At 42.1% G+C, this 26,349-nt stretch overlaps 2 protein-coding genes across 10 annotated transcripts in view; both read left to right on the forward strand.

Moving 5' to 3' along the window:
* bmal2 (basic helix-loop-helix ARNT like 2) overlaps positions 1 to 9,405 on the forward strand; it is a 35,636-nt gene extending 26,231 nt beyond the window's left edge. For 2 of the 3 annotated variants that reach the window (XM_035789748.2, XM_035789750.2), the window contains exons 6-16: positions 101 to 273; positions 2,044 to 2,161; positions 2,830 to 2,979; positions 3,723 to 3,972; positions 4,317 to 4,423; positions 4,877 to 5,027; positions 5,183 to 5,253; positions 5,361 to 5,475; positions 6,125 to 6,215; positions 6,317 to 6,428; positions 6,701 to 9,405. In XM_035789748.2, coding sequence (XP_035645641.1) covers positions 101 to 273; positions 2,044 to 2,161; positions 2,830 to 2,979; positions 3,723 to 3,972; positions 4,317 to 4,423; positions 4,877 to 5,027; positions 5,183 to 5,253; positions 5,361 to 5,475; positions 6,125 to 6,215; positions 6,317 to 6,428; positions 6,701 to 6,858 — 1,496 coding nt within the window. In that variant the 3' untranslated portion in view covers positions 6,859 to 9,405. The remainder of the gene's footprint in view (positions 1 to 100; positions 274 to 2,043; positions 2,162 to 2,829; positions 2,980 to 3,722; positions 3,973 to 4,316; positions 4,424 to 4,876; positions 5,028 to 5,182; positions 5,254 to 5,360; positions 5,476 to 6,124; positions 6,216 to 6,316; positions 6,429 to 6,700) is intronic. The other variant, XM_035789749.2, reaches the window with a different exon arrangement.
* A 4,322-nt stretch (positions 9,406 to 13,727) lies between these two features.
* The window catches only part of ppfibp1b (PPFIA binding protein 1b), a 52,249-nt gene continuing 39,627 nt past the window's right edge, over positions 13,728 to 26,349 (forward strand). For 2 of the 7 annotated variants that reach the window (XM_035789740.2, XM_035789744.2), the window contains exon 1: positions 13,728 to 13,933. The gene's annotated coding sequence lies outside the window, so the exon portion shown is untranslated. The remainder of the gene's footprint in view (positions 13,934 to 26,349) is intronic. The other 5 variants (XM_035789742.2, XM_035789745.2, XM_035789743.2 and 2 more) reach the window with 3 other exon arrangements.

The raw sequence follows: 26,349 nt of genomic DNA on the forward strand, positions 1-26,349 counted from the left end.
AATGGCTCATAAATATCACACACATTAATATATTGCTTCAATGCCACTTGACAGAAACAACAAATCCTCGTCCTCTCTGACTGCTGTTATACTTACCCAGGTTCCACCTGTTCCTTTGCTGAAGCCAATTATAAGCCTTCATTCCTCCCTGATGACGAGCTCAAACACCTCATTCTCAAGGCTGCAGACGGGTTCCTGTTCGTAGTGGGTTGTGATCGCGGAAAAATAGTCTTTGTCTCAGAGTCCATCAACAAGACACTGAATTACAGCCAGGTGAGAAATCTCACCACTACACACTTTATTAACATTTTTAAATGATTCACACAGTTTCTGTTACAGAATAATAGTTCTGATGTTGTTTGATAGCAAGTTTTAGGTTGCATTGGAACAACGTTAGGTTAGGATTTACTTTGACTACATATCCATAATTCATTTATTACTTTATTAATTCATGTATTACTTATATAAGCGTTTCATTAATGTGTTAGAACAGGTCCCAACCGCATTATGTAAAGGAAAATCAATGAACGACCTGGAAGATATGTTGGCGTGGAACTGACCTTCCATGGAGTTGCATTATTTTTCAGAGAACACACAGAGCCCCGAGTTGATTACATTATAGCCATGGTGTAAAAGTGATAAACACATTTGCTGGTAGACATGTGTTCAACATCCACTGAAGTAGCTTGATAGCTACAGTAGGTGCCGTGGTAACCAAACAGACGTGATAGTTTAGCTAACCAAGCCATCAGTCGTAGCTTGCCATTATGGGAATCAAATTCAACAATGCCCCCAAAAAATACAATTTTGACTTTTGCTTTCAAAAGCAGCTCAAACATGGAACATGTCAAAAAATAACTATAGCCATTGAATTCTGCTGTGCAAATATACTGTGCATTATAGGAAATGATGCACGCTCTAGAATGCACTTCGAATCAATCAGAAACAAGTATTCACTAATGCCAGGGTATAGTAAAGGTTCATGAAATATATCCATAGCATATCTATAGCACATTCGTGTCAAGCAATGCAATAAGTCATATTTATGTATCTTAATAGATGCATCATTGCAATGACAGCATACTGTCATCATTATGGCTGTTCTCAAAAGTGTGATTTCATCATACCAGTGTTGGTGAATATGCCCAAAGGTTAAACCCCTGTTTTGAGAATGATTATGACATACAGTCTGAACTAGCCCCATTTCCCCCCACCAGCCGGTATCGGCCTGTGACATACCAGAGTGGCAAACTGCGCAGTTAATTACCATGAAGTGCTGAACTTTAAACGCTTTATGAATGGGAAAATAGATTTGACTTTACATTGACTGCATGGAATTCATAAATGCAGTGCATTCGGAAAGTATTCTTTTTCCACGATTTGTTAAGTTACAGCCTTATTCTAAACTGAATGTCCTTGAGTGGCCCAGCCATAGCCTGGACTTGAACCTGATCAAACATTTCTGAAGAGACCTGAAAATAAAAACCTGTTTTTGCTTTGTCATTCATTATGTGTAGATTGATGAGGGGGAAAACACTATTTAATCCATTTTAGATTAAGGCTGTAACAAAATGTGGAAAACGGCCAGGGGTATGAATACTTTCCAAATGAACTTTAGATCCTTTGTATGTGTTTATAGATCAGTATGACCAACTTAATTGTGATGTGGAGGAGGGCTGTCAATGAAGTACGAAAGTGTTATGACCCTCAACTACACTATTTCATCTGTAAAATGTACCCTGAGGGTTCAACCCTGTAGGGATCTTCATGCACCATTGACCTCAGTGAGAGAAAGAAGGTAAGTCACAGACCTATACCGGCCAGTGGGGGAGATGGGGCTGGTACAGGCTACATATCAGCATCATTTTCAGAACGTGGTTTGTCCTTTTGGCATATTCACTTAGACTGGTAATGCGGTTTGGGCCTGTTAACACATTCATGAAATGCTTAAAGATATGTAATGAATGTGTTATAGAGATGTAGTCAATGTAAGTCGTTACTTATTATCAGCAAGTGGAGTTGATTGGTTGTTTTTGTTTACAGACGGAACTGATTGGACAGAGTCTCTTTGACTACATTCACCCAAAGGACATGGAGAAAGTAAAGGAGCAGCTCTCAGCTTCTGAGTTATATCCCCGCGAGAGACTAATAGATGCCAAAAGTAAGTATGTGTGACTCTCAGCTGTGTGCGGGGACAGGGTGTGAAAAGTAAGGTGTGTGTTTTCCATAAGGAAAATGTTGACCACAGCAATGCTGAAATGACACCGTGGTAGGAGGCTGGGCAGTTTCCATAAAAAAGTAGAGCAGTGTTGCACCCTAACACATTGGGGTCCTCCCCCCAGGAAGTGAGTCAGCAGCCAGTGAAGGAAAGCTCTCAGGAGTGGAGATTAACTTTGCCCATACCATGGAGCATACTGCACTGTGTGAGGGGGTCAGTGGGATAATTGTCTGAGGAGTGGGCAGGACCTTTTGGACTCAAATTGTAAAGCAGTGTCGTACTCAGGCCTGACAGTTGTAGTGGAAAACATCCATTTCTGAGAATATCGTTTTGAAAATACCTGTATTGTTACTTGCAATGATGAGTAGTCTCAGCTGATCTATCAAGTGTGTGTCTACACTATGTTCTGCTAACTGTATGTCATTCTGGATAAGAGCATCTGCTAAATTACAAAAAATGTACAAATGTAAATGTGAGTGGAATTGCATTGGCATTGTGTGAGTGTGACTGAATCTCCACTGTGTGTCTGAGTGTGTGTGCGTCCGCATGCCTGTGTGTTACTCACTCTACTGTGTGTATGCCTCTGTCTAATCAGCCTTTCTTCTCCCCAGCGGGCCTGCAGGTCCAGGCTGACCTCCCGGTCGGAGCAGCTCGGCTGTGTCCGGGCGCGCGACGCTCCTTCTTCTGCCGCATGAAGTACCACAAGATCTCAGTCAAACAGGAGGACAAGGAATTCCAGTCCAGCACATCGAAAAAGAAAGGTAGGGGAAAAAAATCTATCCCAAAATATAAAGTATGGTCTTCATAAATGTAATGGACATATGGAACCTGTCTGTTTAACATTGAGAGAATATTCTCCCCTCTTAATGTGGATTGGTGTGAAGGAAAATAGTTTCCCATCTTTTCCTTAAAAGTTTGTTTGTATAAGGCAGGACTGCCCTTTTCTTTCATAATAAAACATAAAATTAAATGTATTCTCTGGATTAGAGTAGTGTAACGTCGTTCGTCTGTTGAATCAGACCGAAATGCAGCGTGTAGGTTACTCATGACTTTAATGAAAGTAAACGGTACATGAAATAACTGAAATACGAAAACAACAAACGGAACGAAACCTATTACAGCCTATCTGGTGAACACTACACAGAGACAGGAACAATCACCCACAAAATACAACGTGAACTCAGGCTACCTAAATACGGTTCCCAATCAGAGACAACGAAAAGCAGCTGACTCCAATTGAGAATCGCCTCAGGCAGCCAAGCCTATACAACACCCCTAATTAGCCGCGATCCCAAATACTACAAACCCCAATACGAAAAACAACATATAAACCCATGTCACACCCTGGCCTACCCAAACATATACCAAAAACACAAAATACAATGACCAAGGTGTGACAAGTAGCTGCTAAACAATGAATGTAAATGTGTTCATTAAGATTTAACTGTAATGGAAAAACAAATAGATGTAAAATGTCTACCTGTCGTGCTGTCCCCCCATGTAGAGTCTGAGAAGTACTGCACTGTCCACTGCACAGGCTACATTCGCAGCTGGCCCACCAGTCAGCTGGGGGAGGAGGGGGGTGAGGGGGAGACTGACAAGGACAGCTCCCACTTCAGCTGCCTGGTGGCCGTGGGCCGTGTCCACCTCCACGCCGCCTCTCTTGTCAACGGGGCCAACGAGGTCCTGGTCAAAGCAACGGAGTTCGTCACGCGCTACGCCATGGATGGCAAGTTCACCTTTGTCGACCAACGGTGATTGTTTTCCTCTCTTTTTGATTTAATGTTTAGGTTTTTATTACACTCAATGGGAAGGGGCTCAAAGTTCATCCTCTTGGTCTCCAAGCACTGGGTGGCAAATAAAGTATAATGAAAACTGGATAATGTAATTATCCCATGACAGTGTGGATGTGGTGTCTCTAGAGAGTCTGGGTCACTGACTCATATCACTCAGACTCGAGTTGCCTTTAATTGAAGAACAGCACAAATTTGTGCATATCAGACTGCCCTCTTCATAACCACATTGGCTCCTCTGAAGGAGTAATGACTTGAAATCATGTGATTACTAACAATATATTCTACACCTCTACTCCTTACAGAGCCACCACTGTCCTAGGATACTTACCCCAGGAGCTGCTTGGAACGTCATGCTACGAATACTTCCATCAAGATGACTTGCCACATTTAGCAGAACGACATCGGAAAGGTAGGATCTCGTTGGCTCAGCCAGTGGTTGGTTGCCAAACTAGTTCATGCTGTCGCTTGCACCATGCCTTTCCTGTTACCAACCTGAGAGACAATAAACATTCAAAGTCTTCCCTAGAATTCCTAGAATGTGGAATCAAATCATAACCCAGGAGCAAAGAGCCAGAGGCTAGCCACAACCCACCAGTAGGGCCTCAAACCACTACATGGGAGAAACGGTCCTACTTTTGAGCCATGTTGCTACCCAACTTCAATGTTTTTTCCTAGTTTCAGAATTTCCCCCCCAAAAATCCCTGAAATGGTAATCAAAAATGAAAAAGAAAAACATTCCTACTTGCATGCCATAAGCAGCTTTCATGCTTTTATTACTCTTGTTCTAACCATACCTAGATGTTAAATGGAATAAAGAATATCGATCTCCTCTAACTTAAACTTTCACACCTTTTCCTTTCAGTGCTGCGGAGTAAAGAGAAAATAGAGACACATTGCTACAAATTCAAAACGAAACATGGCTCTTTTGTCACACTACAAAGTCGGATGTTTAGTTTCATAAATCCCTGGACCAAAGAAGTAGAATACATAGTGTCAACCAATACTGTCATGTCGTAAGTACAAACCTTTTCCTTTTCCTCCTCAGGATTGTCACTGATCTTTCTGTACTCTCGTTGTAGCTTTGTGACACTGTGTAATTCAACCTTTTTTCTCTAAACTCTTTCCCAAAACGGTTCTCTCATGTGTCCACATTCTCTCACGTCTCCAGCAGTGACCACAGTCCAACAGACAGATCTGGGGACAAAGCAGAACCGTCAAGTAATTCCAAGGCTTCAGAAGGTTAGTTGAGATGTCAACTTGAAAAAGCAGACAATTGGTGTTATATAAGCATTGAGGTCTATAGCTAAATAGACCTAACCTGCGGCTAATGAATGTTTTCCTCCTAGACGATGGCAATAAGTCTCTTCCCATCATCCCGGGGATCTCCAGTGCTTCCAGTACCATGATCTATGCAGGGAGCATCGGGACCCAGATCGCTAATGAGCTGCTGGACTACAACAGGTGGGTGATGGGGTGTGGTAGCCTATCAGTGAAGATGGACATGTGGCAGAGAAATGGGGTGGTGTGTGTGTGTGTGTGTGTGTGTTTCATTCAGTGGGGGGTGTAAACTCCCAGTCTCATTTGGGGAATCAAGGCAGCTCTGCTAAGACATTTCTATCTGCAACGTTCAGTGCTTGGCACCCTCTTGACGAGATCCTGGTGAATCTTATCAAACTGCAATAAGCTGTCAAAAACACTCTTGAGAAGTTGCAGGTGTGAAAGGTGCACATGTTTGGACCTGCGCCTGGAGATGTCAAAATATATTATTTTACCTTTTAACTAGGCAAGTCAGTTAAGAACAAATTCTTATTTTCAATGACGGCCTAGGGGCAGAATGACAGATTTGTACCTTGTCAGCTCGGGGGTTTGAACTTGCAACCTTCCAGTTACTAGTCCAATGCTCTAACCACGAGGCTACCCTGCCACCCCAATTTATATCACTATGAATTAGGTATGCTGTTCAAGCTATGCTTGAATGTGCTCAATGATATTGTTGGTACCTCACTGGATATATTCTGTTTGGCTTTGTTGTCACTGTACCAAAGCAGTAAACAAGCTCAGAATTGCCTGAGGTGTGATTGTTGTGATCAGTTTGATCTGTCTGTTTTAGGATGAACTCGTCCCCATCCAGCGGTAATGTCAGCCCCTTCACTGTGTTGAAGGACAAGTCTCCTCGGCAACTTACACTGTCCAGCAGCAGCGTAAGTCTCTGTGTGTGTGTGTGTGTGTGTGTGTGTGTGTGTGTGTGTGTGTGTTCATGTATTTATTACTTTAGTAACTTTTTCCCCCCTGTCTCGTTGAGGTGCCAAATGGAGAGGTGGCAGACCTAGAGATGCCAGGGAAGTCCAGTTCAGAGGAAGGAGAACAACAAGAACTTGAAAGACCACAATTCCCTGCAGGAGAATCACTTATGGGTACATCATCAAATCTCATCCCTTTAGCCCATTACAGTCTTGACTAGTTTAGGATTGGTCCTTTGTGATACCGAACAGAGTTTTTGATGATGGTACTCTTCTTGCTGAAGATCCATTGTTCAGTCGTAGATTATGTGGTTCTGTGACTGGTTTGTAAGTCCTCTTTCATGCCCCCTCTTCCTTGCTCTCTTTCTCTGCCTCACACTCTTTCTGACTCTTTTTTTTTTTTCTGACCATCTTTCGCTCTCTCTTCCCTCTCTCTGCTCATCCAGTGGAAACTTCCCAGCTGGATATGGAGAATATGATGGACCCTGGCCTGGGAGGCCTTAGTAATGACGAGGCGGCCATGGCAGTGATTATGAACCTGCTGGAGACGGACGCCGATCTGGGCGAGGCCGTGGTCATGGATGAGATCAACTGGTCCCTCTGAACTGGTCCCTCTTTGTCTCATCTCTACTGAAACTCTCCACGTCTCACTAAAATTGACTGCACTGATCTCTCTGAAACTTGCCACAGCTCACTGAAATTCTAAGCCTCTGAAATCCCCCCCACTGGCTCTCTGAAACACACTACAGCTCTCAATAACTCGACCCAAACACAGCATTTCCCTCAGTACAGTTTTCTCTATCACCAGGTATCGTCTCCCTTTTTAAAACATATATTTTATTTATTTATTAGTTGTTTTAGTTTTTTCCACATAAGCTGTGTAATCTTCAGGTGGATGTTTACATTTTTGTTTTTTAAGACAATGGGATCCATTGGCGATAAGGGACAACAGCTCTCCACCACTTTCAGTGGGAGGAAGAGAAGAGAAGAGTCTGAGGCTGTGCCTACAAAGCCTTTCAGGTGGCCATTTAGACTATTCTTGGCGGCTAATTGTCCGTATCTGCTTTCCTCAGACCTACAGATCACGTTCCCCTGCATATGTCTACCAATTATTGTGTGCCAAGTCATTGACTGTGTCATCGACTGACAGATTGCTATAACATATGTGGTTAGCTGATACGTAAAATACCTATCCAGGGGTTGTAAGATCTGGCATGCATCAGCTACGCCTGGGCAGAGGAACACACCCACAGTCTCTCCCCATCTCTGGAGTGGCCTTAGGAGCCGTGGTCTATTTGAGCAGCAGCCTTTTTGTGCCCCCACGTGTCACATCCTATAAGATTATGGCTGAATCCCAAATCACTCCCTTCACCCCTTGACCCTCCAGTTAAGCTTTCACGCTTGCCTCCGCCATATGCACAAGTGTCCCAAAGCAGAGGGAGTGAAAATTGTCATAGGTGTGGGGGCTAATTAGACAGCCAAGCAAACAAGGCTGCATTCTTTAGAGCGAAGTGCTATCCCGACACGCTCCGCGATATGTTTTGAGTTTGCGCAAATATTTTTATTTGAATATACAAGTATTTGAATATTGGAATGCATTTGGCAATACACTTGGAAGGTATTGGCATGTATTTGAAAATAACCAGTATTTATACAAATATTTAATACTCCCATGCTTTTGAACCCAGGTCTGTTTGGTCCTAGGTTTATTTTAAATAATATATTTGGAAGTAACTATTTGAAAATACTTATGCTTAAATAGTAGGCTATTTTATAGGAAATCATTTGAAAATACTTCTAATAGAAGTAGTTGATTCGGCACCACATTATTTTAAAATACTTAAATACACAGGTCTGGTTGACATTGACATTGAGTCACTGACAGTCTGCTATCAATGTGCCACTTAGAGATTTTCCCACCATCAGAGTAACTGGGCGTGTCACGGCCTAACCACCAACTCTCTGGCACACAGCATTTGGACCGACGTGTGAAGACCTGGTATGGATAAATGCCACATTCACCCACCATCTTGGCAGATTCTTAAAAACAGAAATGGAGGTTTAAGGGAATAGACTTAAATTATATTATTAAAATAGAGATGTATCAAATACCTTATATCAAAATGTACAGTTTATAAATGATCTCTGAATCAGGGATCACTCAGGGAGCAACAGAACAGAAACCACCCCTCATTCCTCCATTTCATGTTTATTCAATCTTTTACACTTTTTTTATCACTTGTAGCAGTACTTTATTTCTCAGGCTATATATCACACACCTATAGTACGTGGGAGTACAGACGTTGGTATTGTTGTAAAGTGATTTGTTGTTATCTTTTTACAACGTTTTTCGGCTTTATGACGCCCATGCTTTGACTTAATTTCATGTGTCATAATGCACTGATAGACAACAGTCTCGTTCAGGAGGTGCTACTTCAGAGGTAAACCGAGTAGTTTGTGGTGTGTGGATTCTTTAAGGGACTACTATGCAGAGTGAACATTCCAGAACATCTATATACATCTCTGTCTCTCGCTTATTATTCAGACCAGGGGTTGTAACCATAATTATTTTTGTTACATTCCAATGTTCCGCCCAACTAAATAAAGTTCTGAAGCGGTTCAAAACCCCTAAAAAATAATGGTTTATATCATTCCTTTCTCTTCCTTTTTAAACCTCTTTAGCTCAACATTAAATTACTTCACCAATCAGTGTGGATAGAGCAGCTTGCTATGGAGTAGGCAAGTTGTAATAGATGTTTACATGCATTGGACAGACATGTGTATGGCACAAGATGTGACTGAAATTTTGCAGGTGGGGAGGGAGCGAGCAATAGAGGGTGGAGGAGGCTTGGCTTGAAGCGCTGGGCATTTTGTTATTACATGCATTATCTGAATTAGGATCACAGCATTATACTTGCGGAGGAGCAGATTCAATGAAGGAACTTTGAACGTCTTTGAACTTCCAAGAGTTGGCTTAACTTTGGACCAGAAGCTTTGTGTGTGTGCAGAGCGTCACCAGAATTTAAATAAAAACACATTTGACCTTTTTGTAGTTAATAAAGCCAACTTGAAACATGATAAGTATAATATCCTTAACTAGTATTGTGTACGTTTATCAATTCTTCTCAAATAAAATAATCTATCTCTCTAATTTCGGAATAATCACACTTGCAATGTCAGCAGGCCACCACACCCTACATACTCAATAGAGTACATGCCATATACACACTCGAATACGACCCCCACTACCTGTCTATGTTTTGGAGGACGAGAGATAGGGAGCCTACACACACTGGCAAACATTTTCAGCTGGCAGGCAGACACTGGATTAAGTTTCTGAGTGACAGTGAGGGCATAGCATAGGCACTTTTTTTTTGGGGGGGTGTTACTGGGGGAAAAAATGCCCTGAATGTAAAATAATAAATTAACCAGTATTTTTTTTTTTGTGATCAAATGTGTTTTTCTATTGGTAGGACAGGTACACATGGACAAAGAAACAAGTAACAAGACAAAAATAGCCAACTACTTTATTTGTAGTTGCCCATTTGACCATTGCCCCACCAAACTATAAGCAGCCGAATCTGGATAAACATGCTTTTTAAATGTGGTGGCTCGAGGTCATGTCAGTAAGCCCATCATCTGCCATCTATGGTCACACTGATTTGTCTATGGTCACCATGCTTTGAATGAATAATGGTTTTGTGGCAGCCTTATGTGAGTTAAGACTAAATAACTAAAGTCATAAAATATATTTAAAATGATGCTGTTTAAACTCCAATGCCTGTGTGCATACTGCTGTTTTAGCCCATCCCGCCATGGTCGTTACTTTTTAAAGTTTGTTCACATTTTGTGCCAGTAATGATTTTGATTCGGTTCTATGGGTGGGATGGATGGAGGTGTATTGTGAGTTCTGAAGAACACTGTCTCTGGAGCTCCACATTTGCTTCAATACTGAGGGAGGCACCAATCCACTAGGACCCCCACTACCTGTCTGTGTCTGAAGTGCCTCATGCCATTTCTTAATGGATACCTGAGAAGTATATTACGAAACATCAGTCCCACCTTACCTCTCAACACATTACATGGTATGGCATTTCCCCTCTCAACTGTTTATTGGATCATGGGATTTTTGTGTTTTTTTTAATGCATTTTTTGTTTTCACCTTATAAGACAAACTAGGGTATGAGAGACCGGTATGTGTGTAGGCGTGTGAATGAGTAACCATAAACCATTATCTGTGGACTGATGAGGCTTCAGAAACTGTTTCCCAGACTAGTGCTGTTTCCCAATGGATGCGGATGCCCTAGAATCTAGATATACCACAAACCAATGTTTTATTGTGCTTGTGGCACAGGGATCCCAGTTGGCCACAGTTAGCCTTGCCTTTTAGCCTATCCACACACAAGCAAGGCCCTTCTTTACCTGTGGGCTCAGAGAAGAGCTGTTTGTTAGCAGGGGAGGCTAGTCAGTGACTCATTCACAGCTTCAAATCACCTGTCTGTTTTTTTAAATATACTGTATTTGTTACTAACTGTTAGTGTATCTGTTTCATTTGTTTTAATAGTGGGCCTAAGAAACACTTAAAGATTCATGGCATTATTGCTGCTTCAACAGGTCTGGTTTATGGCAGAGAAGCTGTCTAAGCTGTCTTGTGAAAAAAGTTTATTCTTAATAAACATTAGTTTCCTTTTACTTCACAGTGGTGTTTCGGTTATGCACACATGTACAGTCTCCGCGCACACACATGCGCACTTCATATTAAATCAATGTTTCCTGTCTGTACAAATGTCCTCTTTCAATCCATAGCCTTACTGTGACACTTTCCCTGTAGAGCTCATAATGAGAACTCATGACTACAGCTGCTTTTTGGTAATTATATTTATATCAACCCTGCCCTCTCCTCCATTTTGCCCCCCTGCTAGGAGAATTACATTTCCATAATTTTACAAATATGATACCACTTGGGTAAGTGTGGTTAAGTGTGCCCATGGTAAGCTGGTGTAGAGTTCTGTTTTCATAACCAGCACTCCTACTCTGAGATGCTTTCAGGATCAGTTTTGCTTTTCAGATCATAATAATTAAGACTGGGGAAACCTGATTCTATGTCAGCGCTCCTACTCTAAGACGCTTTGTGAATATGGGTTGTGGTGTGTACATAAAGTCGGCACGGTGGAGGGTCCATTCAGTTGAAGTGACAGTCTGCATCTCTACCCTGCAGGAGAGGGACTACCTATGTTACAGAGCTTTATAAGTTTATAAGTGCTTTAGGTAAGAATTCTAGCTATGCCATTTCAAAATATATATTTTTTTTGTTCAGTTAAATATAATATGTCTCTTGTTCACGAATGATAGCAATCAGAAATTGACCATAAAAAATAAAGGACATTCAACTTAAAAGCAAGAGAACCAATCTACTGTATTACACATTGAACCTCTTAAGAAATCCATGTAACTTTTTTGGGACAGAAGTAGGAAAACCAATCTGAGTATGACAGGGAAAAGATAAGCTTCTGTTAGTCTAGCTACCATTGTTTTTGCCATTTTCTATCATTCTACGGAACTCTGTCTTTGTGACATACCGTACAAGAAACAACCACTGTAAAGTGGTTTTAAAACCGTTACAAATACAGCTGAATCTATATCATTTTACGTTATTGATTGATTAGATAAACTATAAAATTATAACTAATCTTTTAATTTCAAAATATTTATCTCTGTGTTCTTTTGTTTGGTTGTCTATTTGTGCTATAAAGTTTGAATGTGTTCCCCGGTGGACTGATCACTCTGCATGATTTCCGGAGATACTTCTGTAATGGAACTGGGGGCAATGAGTCAGCTACACTGAGCAGATATTCACCACCTTGGATAATAACAGGGTAGGCACCAAAAACGTACGTTTCTTATCTTTAAACAAACTTTTTTCCCCTTTTGTCTTTTCAGTCTTCTCAATACTTTTTTCAATGTTATTTGCATAATTTTTTACAAAATGCTGTCAATACTTTACATTTTGTTACTCTGCTAATGTTGTAGTATCACCAACTATTATCTAACAAAATTGTACTAATATATTGTCAGTACAGGTAACTGCATAGTAGTAGAATTAAGCCTTTTTTACACAAGTGGAATAGGGAACAGGCATTACCACACAGGGAGAAGGGCAAATTAAGGCAAAGTGTTACCAGAATATTTAATACTGTGTGAGAGACTGAGGATCTGTGGTTATGCACAGGGTGGGGTGGTTGGTTTACGGGAGTATGTAGAGATACAGTATAATACATTGTATTTCATTGTCATCCCAAGGGGTACTGTAGGTGCAATGCATTATGAGGATGAAAATAGAACAATGTTACTGTTCTTTGCCTTGCTCAAATGTCTTTGCTCAAGATCAGATCACTTCTCCGGGGAATTCGATATAATTTAATCATTAGTGGAATTTGTGTGGGTGCCATGGGAGGCTGGGAACCTACTGGCACTGCATTCCATTGCCACTTGCAGATGTTACTGAGCTTGTTATTCACTAGATGGTGCTAAATGTCACATTTAACAAAGTATATAGTCTCTGATTACACAGGCTGTGTACAAGATGAGTGTGGCAGCCTTGTTCACTAAGCCAAACCCATTTACAGCTGAGGAGCACACCAACAGAATATTTGTAAGATTGGATAAAGACAACAATGGTAAGGATCGCACAGGAACCATTTCAAAACACAGGTAATCCTAATTTAAGGTTACAAAACCTACAGTATCCCAGTCAGCTGGTCAGCTATTGCTGCAGTTCCTCTCTATTCTAATTATCCAGCCCTGCCTTGAACTGTATTTTCTTGTATTTGTGATTGTAACTACATCTTGTGAGTGTGCAGCCAATACAAGGTTGTAAACATATAATTTTGATCATTCTATTTTATTCTACAACATTCAGTTCTATTTAGCCATCAGCCTGGAGGAGTTCATTGTGGGGGCCCTGGATGATGAGTGGATCAGGGAGATGCTGGAGTGTGACCTCAACACTGAATGTGGAAAGGATGGCACTTGAGTAAAGACAGACAGAGAGGTGATGTGGAGGGATCCAGAACTTCATTTCATTCTCTCTTTGATGTCACCTGATGCACTGAACTGGACATATGGGCTGAGACAATCTCTGGAATCTGTGCAAAGTTTCCAAAGGACAAGACTATCAGTGTTTTTATGTGTTACAGTTCTTGAAAGCAATACTGTAGCCGACTTCCATTCCTAAACAAAATACCATTCTATTAACAAGGTCTAAGATGTTTTTTTTTACCCCTTATTGTACAAGAAAGGCAATAGAACACTGGAAATTTGAAAAGTAATTATGAAATACATTTTCCAGACTATTTCACGTAGGTTACGTGTGTGCCCCCTACAGACCACTTGGGGCCGTCTTGCTTTTTAAAATTGATTGGCAGGCATGTCCCAAACTCTGAAAAGATCAGAGACTTTCCTCTTGCCAAACCAATCCAGTCGGGAGCGGGGCGGGATGTGCCTGCCTGCGATGACGTTTCCACTTTCCAACTTCCCATCGTCCCATTTCCGACATGGCGTAGAGAAGAGACAACGCAGCGGGCTGGTATTGTAGCGGAAAAGTTGATAAAGTACAGGGATTTCAGTAAGAGGATATATAAACCGTTGGAAGTTGTAACTAGGATTCAAGAAAAGTTTCGGTAAGTGCGACATTTATGCAGATGTTCTGTATCCATCTAATTCAGTTACAGTAAGTAGCGGCTGCTGTGATTTGGCAACAATGACAATGTTGACAGTCGTAATGTTACTTTTATCTAACTCATTCTAATATTAGCACTTTTAATGACATACTGTTGCAATGTTAGTTTTGCACATTAAGTTCTTTGCAAGGAAAATTATTGACAGCTTTCATTTTGTTCCAGTGAATGAATGTAGCTTACGTACGTCAAATTCGTTCTTTAAAAAGTGAAATTTTATAATAATTACACCCTAACAGATAGCATGTAGCCAACAACGTGGCTTCTCACTTTAATCTACTGCAGGGGTCTTGCAACGTTTTCTTGCCCAGGGACCCCCTCCCAGGCAAACCGGCGACCCAGGGACCCCAATCATACGTTAACAAAACAAAATGTCGCGTCCTGTCAGGTGAATGATAATGGCAAGGAGAAGTAATCAACATTTTTTTTTAATTACATAATTGTGAGTTTTTTAGATAATTTTGACCTCCCCACGTTGTTGGAACAGGAAGTATAACTCAATAGCAGGGATTTTCAACTAGATATAGCTGCGGGACTTTTTTATTTATTGAGCGATGGTCAGGGGACCCAACCTGGTCTCATTCTGTCTGTTAATCTGAGACACTCGATTTAGTATAATATGTTGTTTCTTTTCGTATGGTATGTATTAATTTGTGGATGTCATCAAACTTATATTTATTTAGGATTGGATGTAAAATGGCTGTCCTGGCTCTCTGTGGTCACTAAAGATCCTACTTATCGCAAGAGTAGGGGTGTTAACCCCTGTGTCCTCGCTAAATTCCCAATCTGGCCCTCATACCGTCACAGTCAACTAATCATCCCCAGTCTAGAATTGGCTCATTCATCCTGGTAAAATATGGGTTATTTATTATTTTGAAACATGTTACTAATTACAATTTGTATTATATGTTAGGAATTAGCAAAACGTACAATATGGTACAAATCTGAAAAATGTACTATATTTTGTGAATTTGCAAAATGTATGATTTGTTACAATTCTACGTGACTAATATTAGCTAGCTGGACGTTTGCGTTATATGCCCACCCATCCACCCCAACTTTTGTTTTTGCCTTAAATAACCATATGTCTTATGTGTATGTTACGTTTGGTATGGTTACATGACCAAAAGTATGTGAACATCTCATTCCAAAATCAAGGGCATTAATATGGAGTTGGTCACCCCCTTTGCTGCTATAACAGCCTCCACTCTTCTAGGAAGGTTTCCCACTAGATGTTGGCACATTGCTGCAGGGTCTTGCTTCCATTAAGCCATGAGCATTAGTGAGATCAGACACTGATGTTGGGGGATTTAAGCCTGGCTTGCAGTCGCGTTCCAATTCATCCCAAAGGTGTTCGCTGGGGTTGAGGTCAGGGCTCTGTGCAGGCCAATCAAGTTCTTCCACGCCGATCTCGACAAACCATTTCTGTATGGACCTCGCTTTGTGCATGGGGGCATTGTCATGCTGAAACAGGAAAGGGACTTTCCCAAACTGTTGCCACAAAGTTGGAAGCACAGACTTGTCTAGAATGTCATTATATTCTGTAGTGTTAAGATTTCCCTTCACTGGAACGAAGGAGCCTAAACCATTAAAAACAGCTCCAGAGCATTATTCCTCCTCCACCAAACTTTACAGTTGGCACTATGCATTTGGGCAGGTTGCGTTCTCCTGGTATTTGCCAAACCCAGATTCGTTCTTTGAACTGCCAGATGGGAAACGTGATTCATCACTCCAGAGAACACGTTTCCACTGCTCCAGAGTCCAATGATTACCATGCATACTGCCAAGCGTCCGCTGGAGTGGTGTAAAGCTTGCCTGGAGTGGTGTAAGTATTGCAACTGAAGACAGACTATTGTTTACTCGCTACGCACTTCAGCACTCGGTGGAAAACTGACTTGTTGGAAAGGTGGCATCCTATGACATTGCCATGTTGAAAGTGTCACTGAGCTCTTCAGTAAGGCCAAGCAAAGAACTTGGGTGGCCAAGTAAAATAACCTGCAGGCCAAATTCGGCCTGTGGGCCGCCAATTGGTGAAACCTGTTCTATAGCCTATTAGTTAGAAAGGTACTGTAACTTCAAACCACATTTTCGCTAAGAGCAGCTGTTTAGCTAGTTTAACAAAGGTTAGCCATGTGTTGGCAGAATGTATGTCCAAGTCTAGAAAGCCTTTACATGGGTGCTTTTTCAAAGCCTATGTCAGATACTCCAGTGAGTATAATTGGCGCCAATGAGTGTAATTTGCTCAATATTAGGACTTGAAAAATAAAGTTGACATAATTTGACATTAGATTCTCTCCTCTGTTTAATACTGTAGGTATGTAATTCAAAGTTTGTTTGTTCGGTTGCTAGCGATATTCATAACATGGGGGGGGACCAATCCATATTTTAGCGGACCAACTGCAGTACCTCACGGGCCCTATGGGGCATACCCCTGATCTACAGACAGCTGTGATGCTTTCAAACACTTGCTGCCGTTCATCAATATGTTACCGTTTTCGCAAACAGTCGTTTTCACAGATGGCCACATGTTTTCACCTAGATTCAGGTTGATTCATTGTTTTCGCTAAGATTATAAGGTAGAATTTATTTTGATCCACACTAGTTGAGTCAACTGTTATGACTTTAAAAATGTGTGTGTGTGTGTGTGTGTGTGTGTGTGTGTGTATATTTTATTTATTTAGTTCTATTTCTCTAGCACAGGGCTCTCCAACCCTGTTCCTGGAGCGCCAACTCTAATCTAGCACACCTGATTCTAATAATTCGCTGGTTGATTAGCTGAATGAGATTAGTTCCAACTGGTTGGATTGAAAACCTACATGAGGGTAGCTCTCCAGGAACAGGGTTGGCGAGTCCTGCTCTAACATCTTCTGTTAGTTTATATTTCTGCATGAGCTTTTCAATGGAGAATGCTTCTCAAAAGGAGGCTACTGCAGCAAATGGCCAAATAGACTTCAAGATGATGACAATTATAATTTTGCCCCCTTTTTCAAAGCACTGCTCTCCTTCTGTCTTTTCCACAGATGTGCTGCTACACTGTTTCAAATGTCAGGGAACCCCTTGAGCCCATTTGTCAGAGCTTGCTCTCCTCTCCACTGCACAATAGCAAATATATGCTAAATGGGATCCTTGGGACATCCCAACTTTAATCCGTACCTTAACTGTTTCAAATGTCAACTTCAATGGGGTGACGTCAGAGCTGGACGTCACCCCATTGCAAGGATCTCACTTAGACTTTTCCAATAGCAAATATCTTTCAGTGAAATAGATGTGAATGGTAAAATCAGTTTGACTGTTCAATGGAATCATTGGTATGTTCCCTTATCAGGCATATGTTTAATATCTTTAGTTGAGTTAAAAATTCACCTTTATTTAACCAGGTAGGCTAGTTGAGAACAAGTTCTCATTTACAACTGCCACCTGGCCAAGATAAAGCAAAGCAATGCGACAAAAACAACGGAGTTACACATGAGATAAGCAAACGTACAGTCAATAACACAATAGAAAGTCTATATACAGTGTGTGCAAATGAGGTCCTTCTGTGGCTCAGTTGGTAGAGCATGGCGCTTGTAACGCCAGGGTAGTGGGTTCGATTCCCGGGATCACCCATACGTAGAATGTATGCACACATGACTGTAAGTCGCTTTGGATAAAAGCGTCAGCTAAATGGCATATATAAGTAAGGAGGTAAGGCAAAAAATAGGCCATAGTGGCAAAGTAATTACAATTTAGCAATTAACACTGGAGTGATAGATGTGCAGATGAGGATGTGCAAGTAGAAATACTGGTGTGCAAAAGAGCAGAAAAAATACAAATATTGGGATGAGGTAGGTGGGCTATTTACAGATGGGCTGTGTACAGCTGCAGCGATCGGTAAGCTGCTCTGACAGCCGATGCTTGAAGTTAGTCAGGGAGATAAGTCTCCAACTTCAGTGATTTTTGCAATTCGTTCCAGTCATTGGCAGCAGAGAACTGGAAGGAAAGGCGTCCAAAGAGAAGTGGCTTTGGGGATGACCAGTGAAATATACCTGCGAGTGCTATGAGTGGGTGTTATGACGACCAGTGAGTTGAGATAAGGCAGAGCTTTACCAAGCAATGACTTAAAGATGACCTGGATCTAGTGGGTTTGGCGACGAATATGTAGCGAGAACCAGCCAACGAGAGCATACAGGTCAATAGTGGGCAGTGAGCCTGATCTGCTCTAGAGAGGTCCAAATTGGAATGCAAATGTTTCTTCATATTTGTGCTTTTGGAATGCTTAAGCACCAAAGCTGAATAACTGCTTCTCTTACGTTCACTCAGGTGTATAGTCCGAGTAACGTTAGAATGTGTGGTTTATGCCTTCTGAAAGAATAGCAATAGCCTAAGTGCTCCAACCAACTGAACAAGGCATGCATGTAGTGAAACAGACACTTAACAACTCCATTAAAAAAAATGTATTCAGATGCTTGTCATCACATTCAAACTTTTTATCTTAGCTCACAGCAGCCTCTAATTTTGTCGGATACATTATATTTAGTATTTGTGGCTCCCGCCTTGTTGCCTGACTACCCAGTCCTTTTGCTCTGGCCAAACGATACGCCACTGCTACAGATGTTAGTTTCTTCTCCACGATGAGTCTGGATCTGAGTATCTACCCACGGATTTCTAGAAAGCAAACGCATTCTCACTGTTCTGATTGGTCCCAGAAATCGATGGGTCGGGCCAGAGCAAGAACACATGTGGGTAAAGATGTGTTTTGACACTTCGTCGTTGGCTTTGATACTCTGATTAGAAATGATCCAATCGCTGATGACTGTTTTGTACATAACCACAATTGACTTCAATGGCAGTCAGACTGAAGTATGAAGCAAACATAGATCAGCAGAAGTATTCAGTTCAAGTCATCAGGCAACCTGTCTTGCACCATGTGCATATGAAAATGCCATGGAGAATTTAGTATTTTCACAGTTAACGAAGCATGTACATACATACAGTTGAAGTCGAAAGTTTACATACACCTTAGCTAAATACATTTAAACTCAGTTTTTCACCATTTCTGACTTTTAATCCTAGTAAATATTCCTTGTCTTAGGTCAGTTAGGATCACCAAGAATATGAAATGTCAGAATAATAGCAGAGTGATTTATTTCGGCTTTTATTTCTTTTATCACATTCCCAGTGGGTCAGAAGTTTACATACAGTCAATTAGTATTTGGAAGCATTGGCTTTAAATTGTTTAACTTGGGTCAAAAGTTTCAGGTAGCCTCCCACAAGCTTCCCACAATAAGTTGGGTGAATTTTGGCCCATTCCTCCTGTCAGAGCTGGTGGAACTGAGTCAGGTTTGTAGAGTCAGGCTTATAGGCCTCCTTGCTCGCACACGCTTTTTCAGTTCTGCCCACACATTTTCTATGGGATTGAGGTCAGGGCTTTGTGATGGCCACTCCAATACCTTGACTTTGTTGTACTTGAGCCATTTGCCACAACTTAGGAAGTGTGCTTGGTGTCATGGTCCGTATGGAAGACCCATTTGCGACCAATATTCAACTTCCTGACAGATGTCTTGAGATGTTGCTTCAATATATCCACATAATTTTCTGTCCTCATGATGCCATCTATTTTGTGAAGTGCACCAGATCAGAGATTTGTATGTTTTGTATGTTTATGAGTATCTTTAGATTTTGATTTATTTTGTCAACTGGATAAAAATGTACTGTCCCTCACTGGCTGTCTGATGCTACACATAGGAATTGGTGCCAACATCGTAAAATCCTCTTTCCTATACAGAGCACTTTCCAGCCAGAGAAACAATGCATCGCAACGCGTCTCAGCTCGATCTCTTGGAAGTCAGAGCCAGCTCCCAGAGTTGCATGGCTGCCATAAATGCTTCTTTTCTTCACAGATAAGTGGCCCTCAGGACAGTATTTTTCTGCAGCATGTACCAGGAGATTGCCTGCCTGCTTGCCTGCCTAACAGAGAGAAACCAGAGTTCAGCATAGGACAAGGTTTTGTATGTCAGGGTTGTGTTCATCAGGGCACACATCAGAAAATGTTTTAAAATGTTTCTCAACTGAAATGAAAATGAGCATTTCTTATTGGACAAGTCCAAGTTGTCCCTCACTGTTTCAGTCAATTTTCTTCTGTTTGGTGCCTGATTAAATATGACCTGGCAATAGCTTAGTGCTCTGTTCTGTGCAGAGGATGGGTTGTGATGCTTTCTTAGCCTGAAGAGCACAAAGCTGATGGATCTGAAAAGCCATTAGTGAGAGTCTCTCTCCCTTCTTTCCCTTGAGCTCATTACTCTGCCCCAGTGGATTGCATGCCAGAAGTTTCCTCTTGAGGACAAGAGCATTTGTGAGTGACTATTGAATAATGTTTTTACTCAGAGTACTGTAGGTCTGAAAAGCATATTCAGTCAGACAGCTGCCATTACTGTGCAGTGTGTTGTGGCTTGGTATTGTCATTGTGATTTCTTTTTTTGCACACTTTCCTAAAGTCTTTGTAAGCTTGTCAGTTCGAACCCCTTTCAGCGTCAACAATAGCTGATTGTCTTCTTGCACTTAGTAGAAGTGGCGCTTATGGAACGCACAGAGACTTGATGTGCGTGGCAGGGTATCCATTAGGAAAAAGTACAACGTGCCCGGGAAGCATCCAATAAAACTTCATTTTCAAAATGTTCAAATTTTCAAACATTTGACAGTACTTGTCAAAAGTTTGGACAAACCTATTCAAGGGTTTTTCTTAATTTGTACTATTTTCTTCTTTGTGGAATAATAGTGAAAACATCAACTATGAAATAATTCTTTAAAGTTGCCACCCTCATATGCTGAGCACTTGTTAGCTGAGTTTCCTTCACTATGTGGTCCAACTCATCCTAAACCATCTCAATTGGGTTTAGGTCGGGTGATTGTGGAGGCCAGGTCATCTGATGCAGCACTCAGTCACTCTCCTTCTTGGGCAAATATCCCTTACACAGCCTGGAGGTGTGTTTTGGGTCATTGTCCTGTTGAAAAACAAATGATCGTCCCAGTAAGTGCAACCCAGATGTGATGGCGTAGCGTGTCACTGCAGAATGCTGTGGTAGCTATGGTGGTTAAGTGTGCCCTGAATTCTAAATAAATCATTGACAGTGTCACCAGCAAAGCACCCCTACACATTTACATTTAAGTCATTTAGCAGACGCCCTTATCGCACTTCCTCCGCCATGCTTCACAGTGGGAACCACACATGTGGAGATCATCTGTCCATTGCTCGTGTTTCTTGGCCCAAGCAAGTCTCTTCTTCTTATTGATGTCCTTTCAGTAGTGTTTTCTTTGCAGCAATTTGACCATGAAGGCTTGATTCACGTAGTCTCCTCTGAACAGTTGATGTGTATGTTACTTGAACTCTGAAGCATTTATTTGGGCTGCAATTTCTGAGGCTGGTCACTCTAATGAACTTATCCTCTGCAGCAGAGGTAACTATGGGTCTTCCTTTCCTGTGGCGGTCCTCATGAGAGCCAGTTTTATCATTGTGCTTGATGGTATTTGGAACTCCACTTGAAGAAACTTTTCAAAGTTTTGGAAATGTTACACATTCACTGACCTTCATGTCTTAAGGTAATGATGGACTGTTTCTCTTTGCTAATTTGAGCTGTTCTTGCCATAATATGGACTTGGTCTTTTACCAAATAGGGTTATCTTCTGTATACCCACCCCTACCTTGTCACAACACAACTGATTAGCTCAAAACGCATTAAGAAGGAATGAAATTCCACAAATTAACTTTTAGCAAGGCACACCTGTTAATTGAAATGCTCTACAGGTGACTACCTCATGAAACTGGTTGAGAGAATGTCAAGCGTGTGCAAAGCTGTCACCAAGGCAAAGGGTGGCTACTTTAAATAATTTCACATACAAAATATATTTTGATTCATTTAACACTTTTTTGGTTACTACATGATTCCACGTGTTATTTCATAGTTTTTATGTCATCACTATTATTCTACAATGTAGAAAATAATGAGAGAAACTATTGAATGAGTAGGCGTGTCCAAACGTTTGACTGGTACTGTCTACACTGAGTGTACAAAACACAAAGCTCCTTCCATGACATGCACAAGCTATGATCCGTTATTGATTTCACTTGTCAAATAAAATTGAAAGCGTGATCCACCACATTTAACCATGGAAAGAGGTCTGGCGATATGGCTGAATGTGTAAACATTGTAGTTATTCGCTCCGCAGGGCAATCAAACAAGATAAATGCCGATACAGGGACAAGGTGAAGTCGCAATTCAACGGCTCCGACACATGACGTATGTGGCAGGGTCTACGGGAAACCACTGAATACAAAAACAGCCACGTCACAGATATCGACATCACGCTTCCAGACACTAAACACCTTCTTTGCCCGCTTTGAGGATAATGCAGTGGCACCGTTGTGGATCGCTAACAAAGACTGCAGCCTCCCCTCTCCTCAGTGGCCGAGTAAAACATTTAAACTTGTTAACCCTTGCAAGGCTGCTGGCCCAGACGGCATCCCTAGCCGCGTCCTTGGAGCATGTGCAGACCAGCTGGTGTGTTTCCAGACCTATTTAATCGCTCCCTATCTCAGTCTGTTGTCCTCACATGCTTCAAGATGGCTACCATTGTTCCTGTACCCAAGAAGGCAAAGATAACTGAACTAAATGACTACCGCCCCGTGTCATCATGAAGTGCTTTGAGAGGCTTGTCAAGGATCATACCACCGCCACCTTACCAGCCACCCTAGACCCACTCCAATTTGCATACCGCCTCAACAGGTCCACAGATGATGCAATCGCCATCATACTGCCCTATCCCATCTGGACAAAAATAATACCTATGTAAGAATGCTGTTCATTGACTACAACTCAGCATTCAACATCATAGTACCCTCCCAAGCTCATCTTCAAGCTGGAGGCCCTGGGTCTCAACCCCTCCCTGTGCAACTGGGTCCTGAACTTTCTGATGGGCCGTCCACAGGTGGTGAAGGTAGGAAACACAAGGGTGTGTGCTCAGCCCTCTCCTTCGTACTCCCTGTTCACCCACGACTCCGTGGCCATGCATGCCTTCAACTCATTCATCAAGTTTGCAGACGTCACAACAGTAGTGGACTTGATCACCAACAATGACGAGACAGCCTACAGGGAGGAGGTGAGGCCACTCGGAGTGTGGTGTCAGGAAAATAACATCACTCAACGTCAACAAAACAAAGGAGATGATCATGGATTTCAGTAAAGCACCCCCCTATTCACATCGACAGGATAGTAGTGGAGAAGGTGGAACTATTTCAGTTCCTCTGTGTGCACATCACGGACACTGAAATGGTCCACCCACACAGACAGCGTGGTGAAGAAGGTGAAACAGCGCCTCTTCAACCTCAGGAGGCTGAAGAAATTTGGCATGTCATCCAAAACCCTGACAAACTTACAGATGCACAATCGAGAGCATCCTGTCGGGCTGTATCACAGCCTGGTACGGCAACTGCACTGCCCTCAACCGCAAGGTGGTGCGGTCTGCACAACGCATCACCGGGGCAAAACTACCTACCCTCCGACACCTATAGCACCCAACATCACAGGAAGGCCAAAAAGATTAGCAAGGACAACAACCACCCAAGCCACTGCCTGTTCACACCGCTATCATCCAGAAGGCGAGGTCAGTACAGGTGCATCAAAGCTGGGACCGAGAGACTGAAAAACAGCTTCTATCTCAAGGCCATCAGACTGTTAAACAGCAATCACTAACTCAAGAGAGGTTGCTGCCTACGTTGAGACCCAATCACTGGACACTTTAATAAATGGATCACTCGTCACTTTAAACAATCCCACTTTAAATAATGCCACATTAATAATGATTACATATCTTACATTACTCATATCACATGTATGTACTATATTTTATACCATCTGCTGTACCTTGCCTATGCCACTCGGCCATCGCTCATCCATATATTTATATGTACATATTCTCATTCACCCCTTTAAATTTGTGTGTATTAGGTAGTTGTTGGGGAATTGTTATATTACTTGTTAGATATTACTGCGCTGTTAGAACTAGAAGCACAAGCATTGTTTTGATATTTTAACCTGCGTGTCGTGATCATGTTTGGTGTAGGGGGACAAAATAAATGTATGCATGATGGCGCACTCGCTCAGCCAGTTTGGGTTCCGTGTTAAGCTTAGTGATGAGCTTGGGGGCACAATAATGTTTAACACTGAGCTGTAGTCAATGAAGAACGCAACTCAATATTACGAATAATTTCTTCATGTTTTGTACACTGTGTATATGACTTTTACATGTATATATTTTTAAGTAGCACACTTTGTGTGCACATTCGGTAATACCGTATGCCCCGGTATGGTACAGAAATTGTATTATGACGCTATGAAAATCTGGATATTGCCCAAACCTACTTGGGATTATCCTTGTGAATCAACAGATGTTGTGACGCAATGTGTTTTCAGCAGTCCTGGGTTCAAATACTATTTGACATCTTTCAAATATGTTTAGTGTTTGCTTTTAATTCCAAACTACAACATTTTCAGACAAGATAGAACTGCCAAAGGGGGCGGTGTTGCAATCTACTGCAAAGATAGCCTGCAGAGTTCTGTCCTACTATCCAGGTCTGTACCCAAACAATTTGAACTTCTACTTTTAAAACTCCACCTCTCTAAAAACAAGTCTCTCACCGTTGCCGCCTGCTATAGACCACCCTCTGCCCCCAGCTGTGCTCTGGACACCATATGTGAACTGATTGCCCCCCATCTATCTTCAGAGCTCGTGCTGCTAGGCGACCTAAACTGGAACATGCTTAACACCCCAGCCATCCTACAATCTAAACTTGATGCCCTCAATCTCACACAAATTATCAATGAACCTACCAGGTACCTCCCCAAAGCCTTAAACATGGGCACCCTCATAGATATCATCCTAACCAACTTCCCCTCTAAATACACCTCTGCTGTCTTCAACCAAGATCTCAGCGATCACTGCCTCATTGCCTGCATCCGTAATGGGTCAGCGGTCAAACGACCTCCACTCATCACTGTAAAACGCTCCCTGAAACACTTCAGCGAGCAGGCCTTTCTAATCGACCTGGCCGGGGTATCCTGGAAGGATATTGATCTCATCCCGTCAGAGGATGCCTGGATATTTTTTTTTAAATGCCTTCCTAACCATCTTAAATAAACATGCCCCATTCAAGAAATTTAGAACCAGGAATAGATATAGCCCTTGGTTCTCCCCAGACCTGACTGCCCTTAACCAACACAAAAATATCCTATGGCGTTCTGCATTAGCATCGAACAGCCCCCGTGATATGCAGCTGTTCAGGGAAGCTAGAAACCGTTATACACAGGCAGTTAGAAAAGCCAAGGCTAGCTTTTTCAAGCAGAAATTTGCTTCCACTAACTCAAAAAAGTTCTGGGACACTAAAGTCCATGGAGAATAAGAACACCTCCTCCCAGCTGCCCACTGCACTGAATATAGGAAACACTGTCACCACTGATAAATCCACCATAATTGAGAATTTCAATAAGCATTTTTCTACGGCTGACCATGCTTTCCACCTGGCTACTCCTACCCTGGTCAACAGCACTGCACCCCCAACAGCAACTCGCCCAAGCCTTCCCCATTTCTCCTTCTCCCAAATCCATTCAGCTGATGTTCTGAAAGAGCTGAAAAATCTGGACCCCTACAAATCAGCCGGGCTAGACAATCTGGACCCTTTCTTTCTAAAATGATCTGCCGAAATTGTTGCCACCCCTATTACTAGCCTGTTCAACCTCTCGTGTCGTCTGAGATTCCCAAAGATTGGAAAGCAGCTGCGGTCATCCCCCCTCTTCAAAGGGAGGGACACTCTTGACCCAAACTGCTACAGACCTATATCTATCCTACCCTGCCTTTCTAAGGTCTTCGAAAGCCAAGTCAACAAACAGATTACCGACCATTTCGAATCTCACCATACCTTCTCTGCTATGCAATCTGGTTTCAGAGCTGGTCATGGGTGTACCTCAGCCACACTCAAGGTCCTAAACGATATCTTAATCGCCAACGATAAGAAACATTACTGTGCAGCCTTATTCATTCATCTGGCCAAGGCTTTTCGACTCTGTCAATCACCACATCCTCATCGGCAGACTCGACAGCCTTGGTTTCTCAAATGATTGCCTCGCCTGGTTCACCAACTACTTCTCTGATAGAGTTCAGTGTGTCAAATCGGAGGGTCTGCTGTCCGGACCTCTGGCAGTCTCTATGGGGGTGCCACAGGGTTCAATTCTTGGATGCAGTCTATCACCGTGCCATCCGTTTTGTCACCAAAGCCCCATATACTACCCACCATTGCGACCTGTATGCTCTCGTTGGCTGGCCCTCGCTTC

Source organism: Oncorhynchus keta, chromosome 17 (assembly GCF_023373465.1).
Source record: "Oncorhynchus keta strain PuntledgeMale-10-30-2019 chromosome 17, Oket_V2, whole genome shotgun sequence".
NCBI lineage: Eukaryota > Metazoa > Chordata > Actinopteri > Salmoniformes > Salmonidae > Oncorhynchus > Oncorhynchus keta.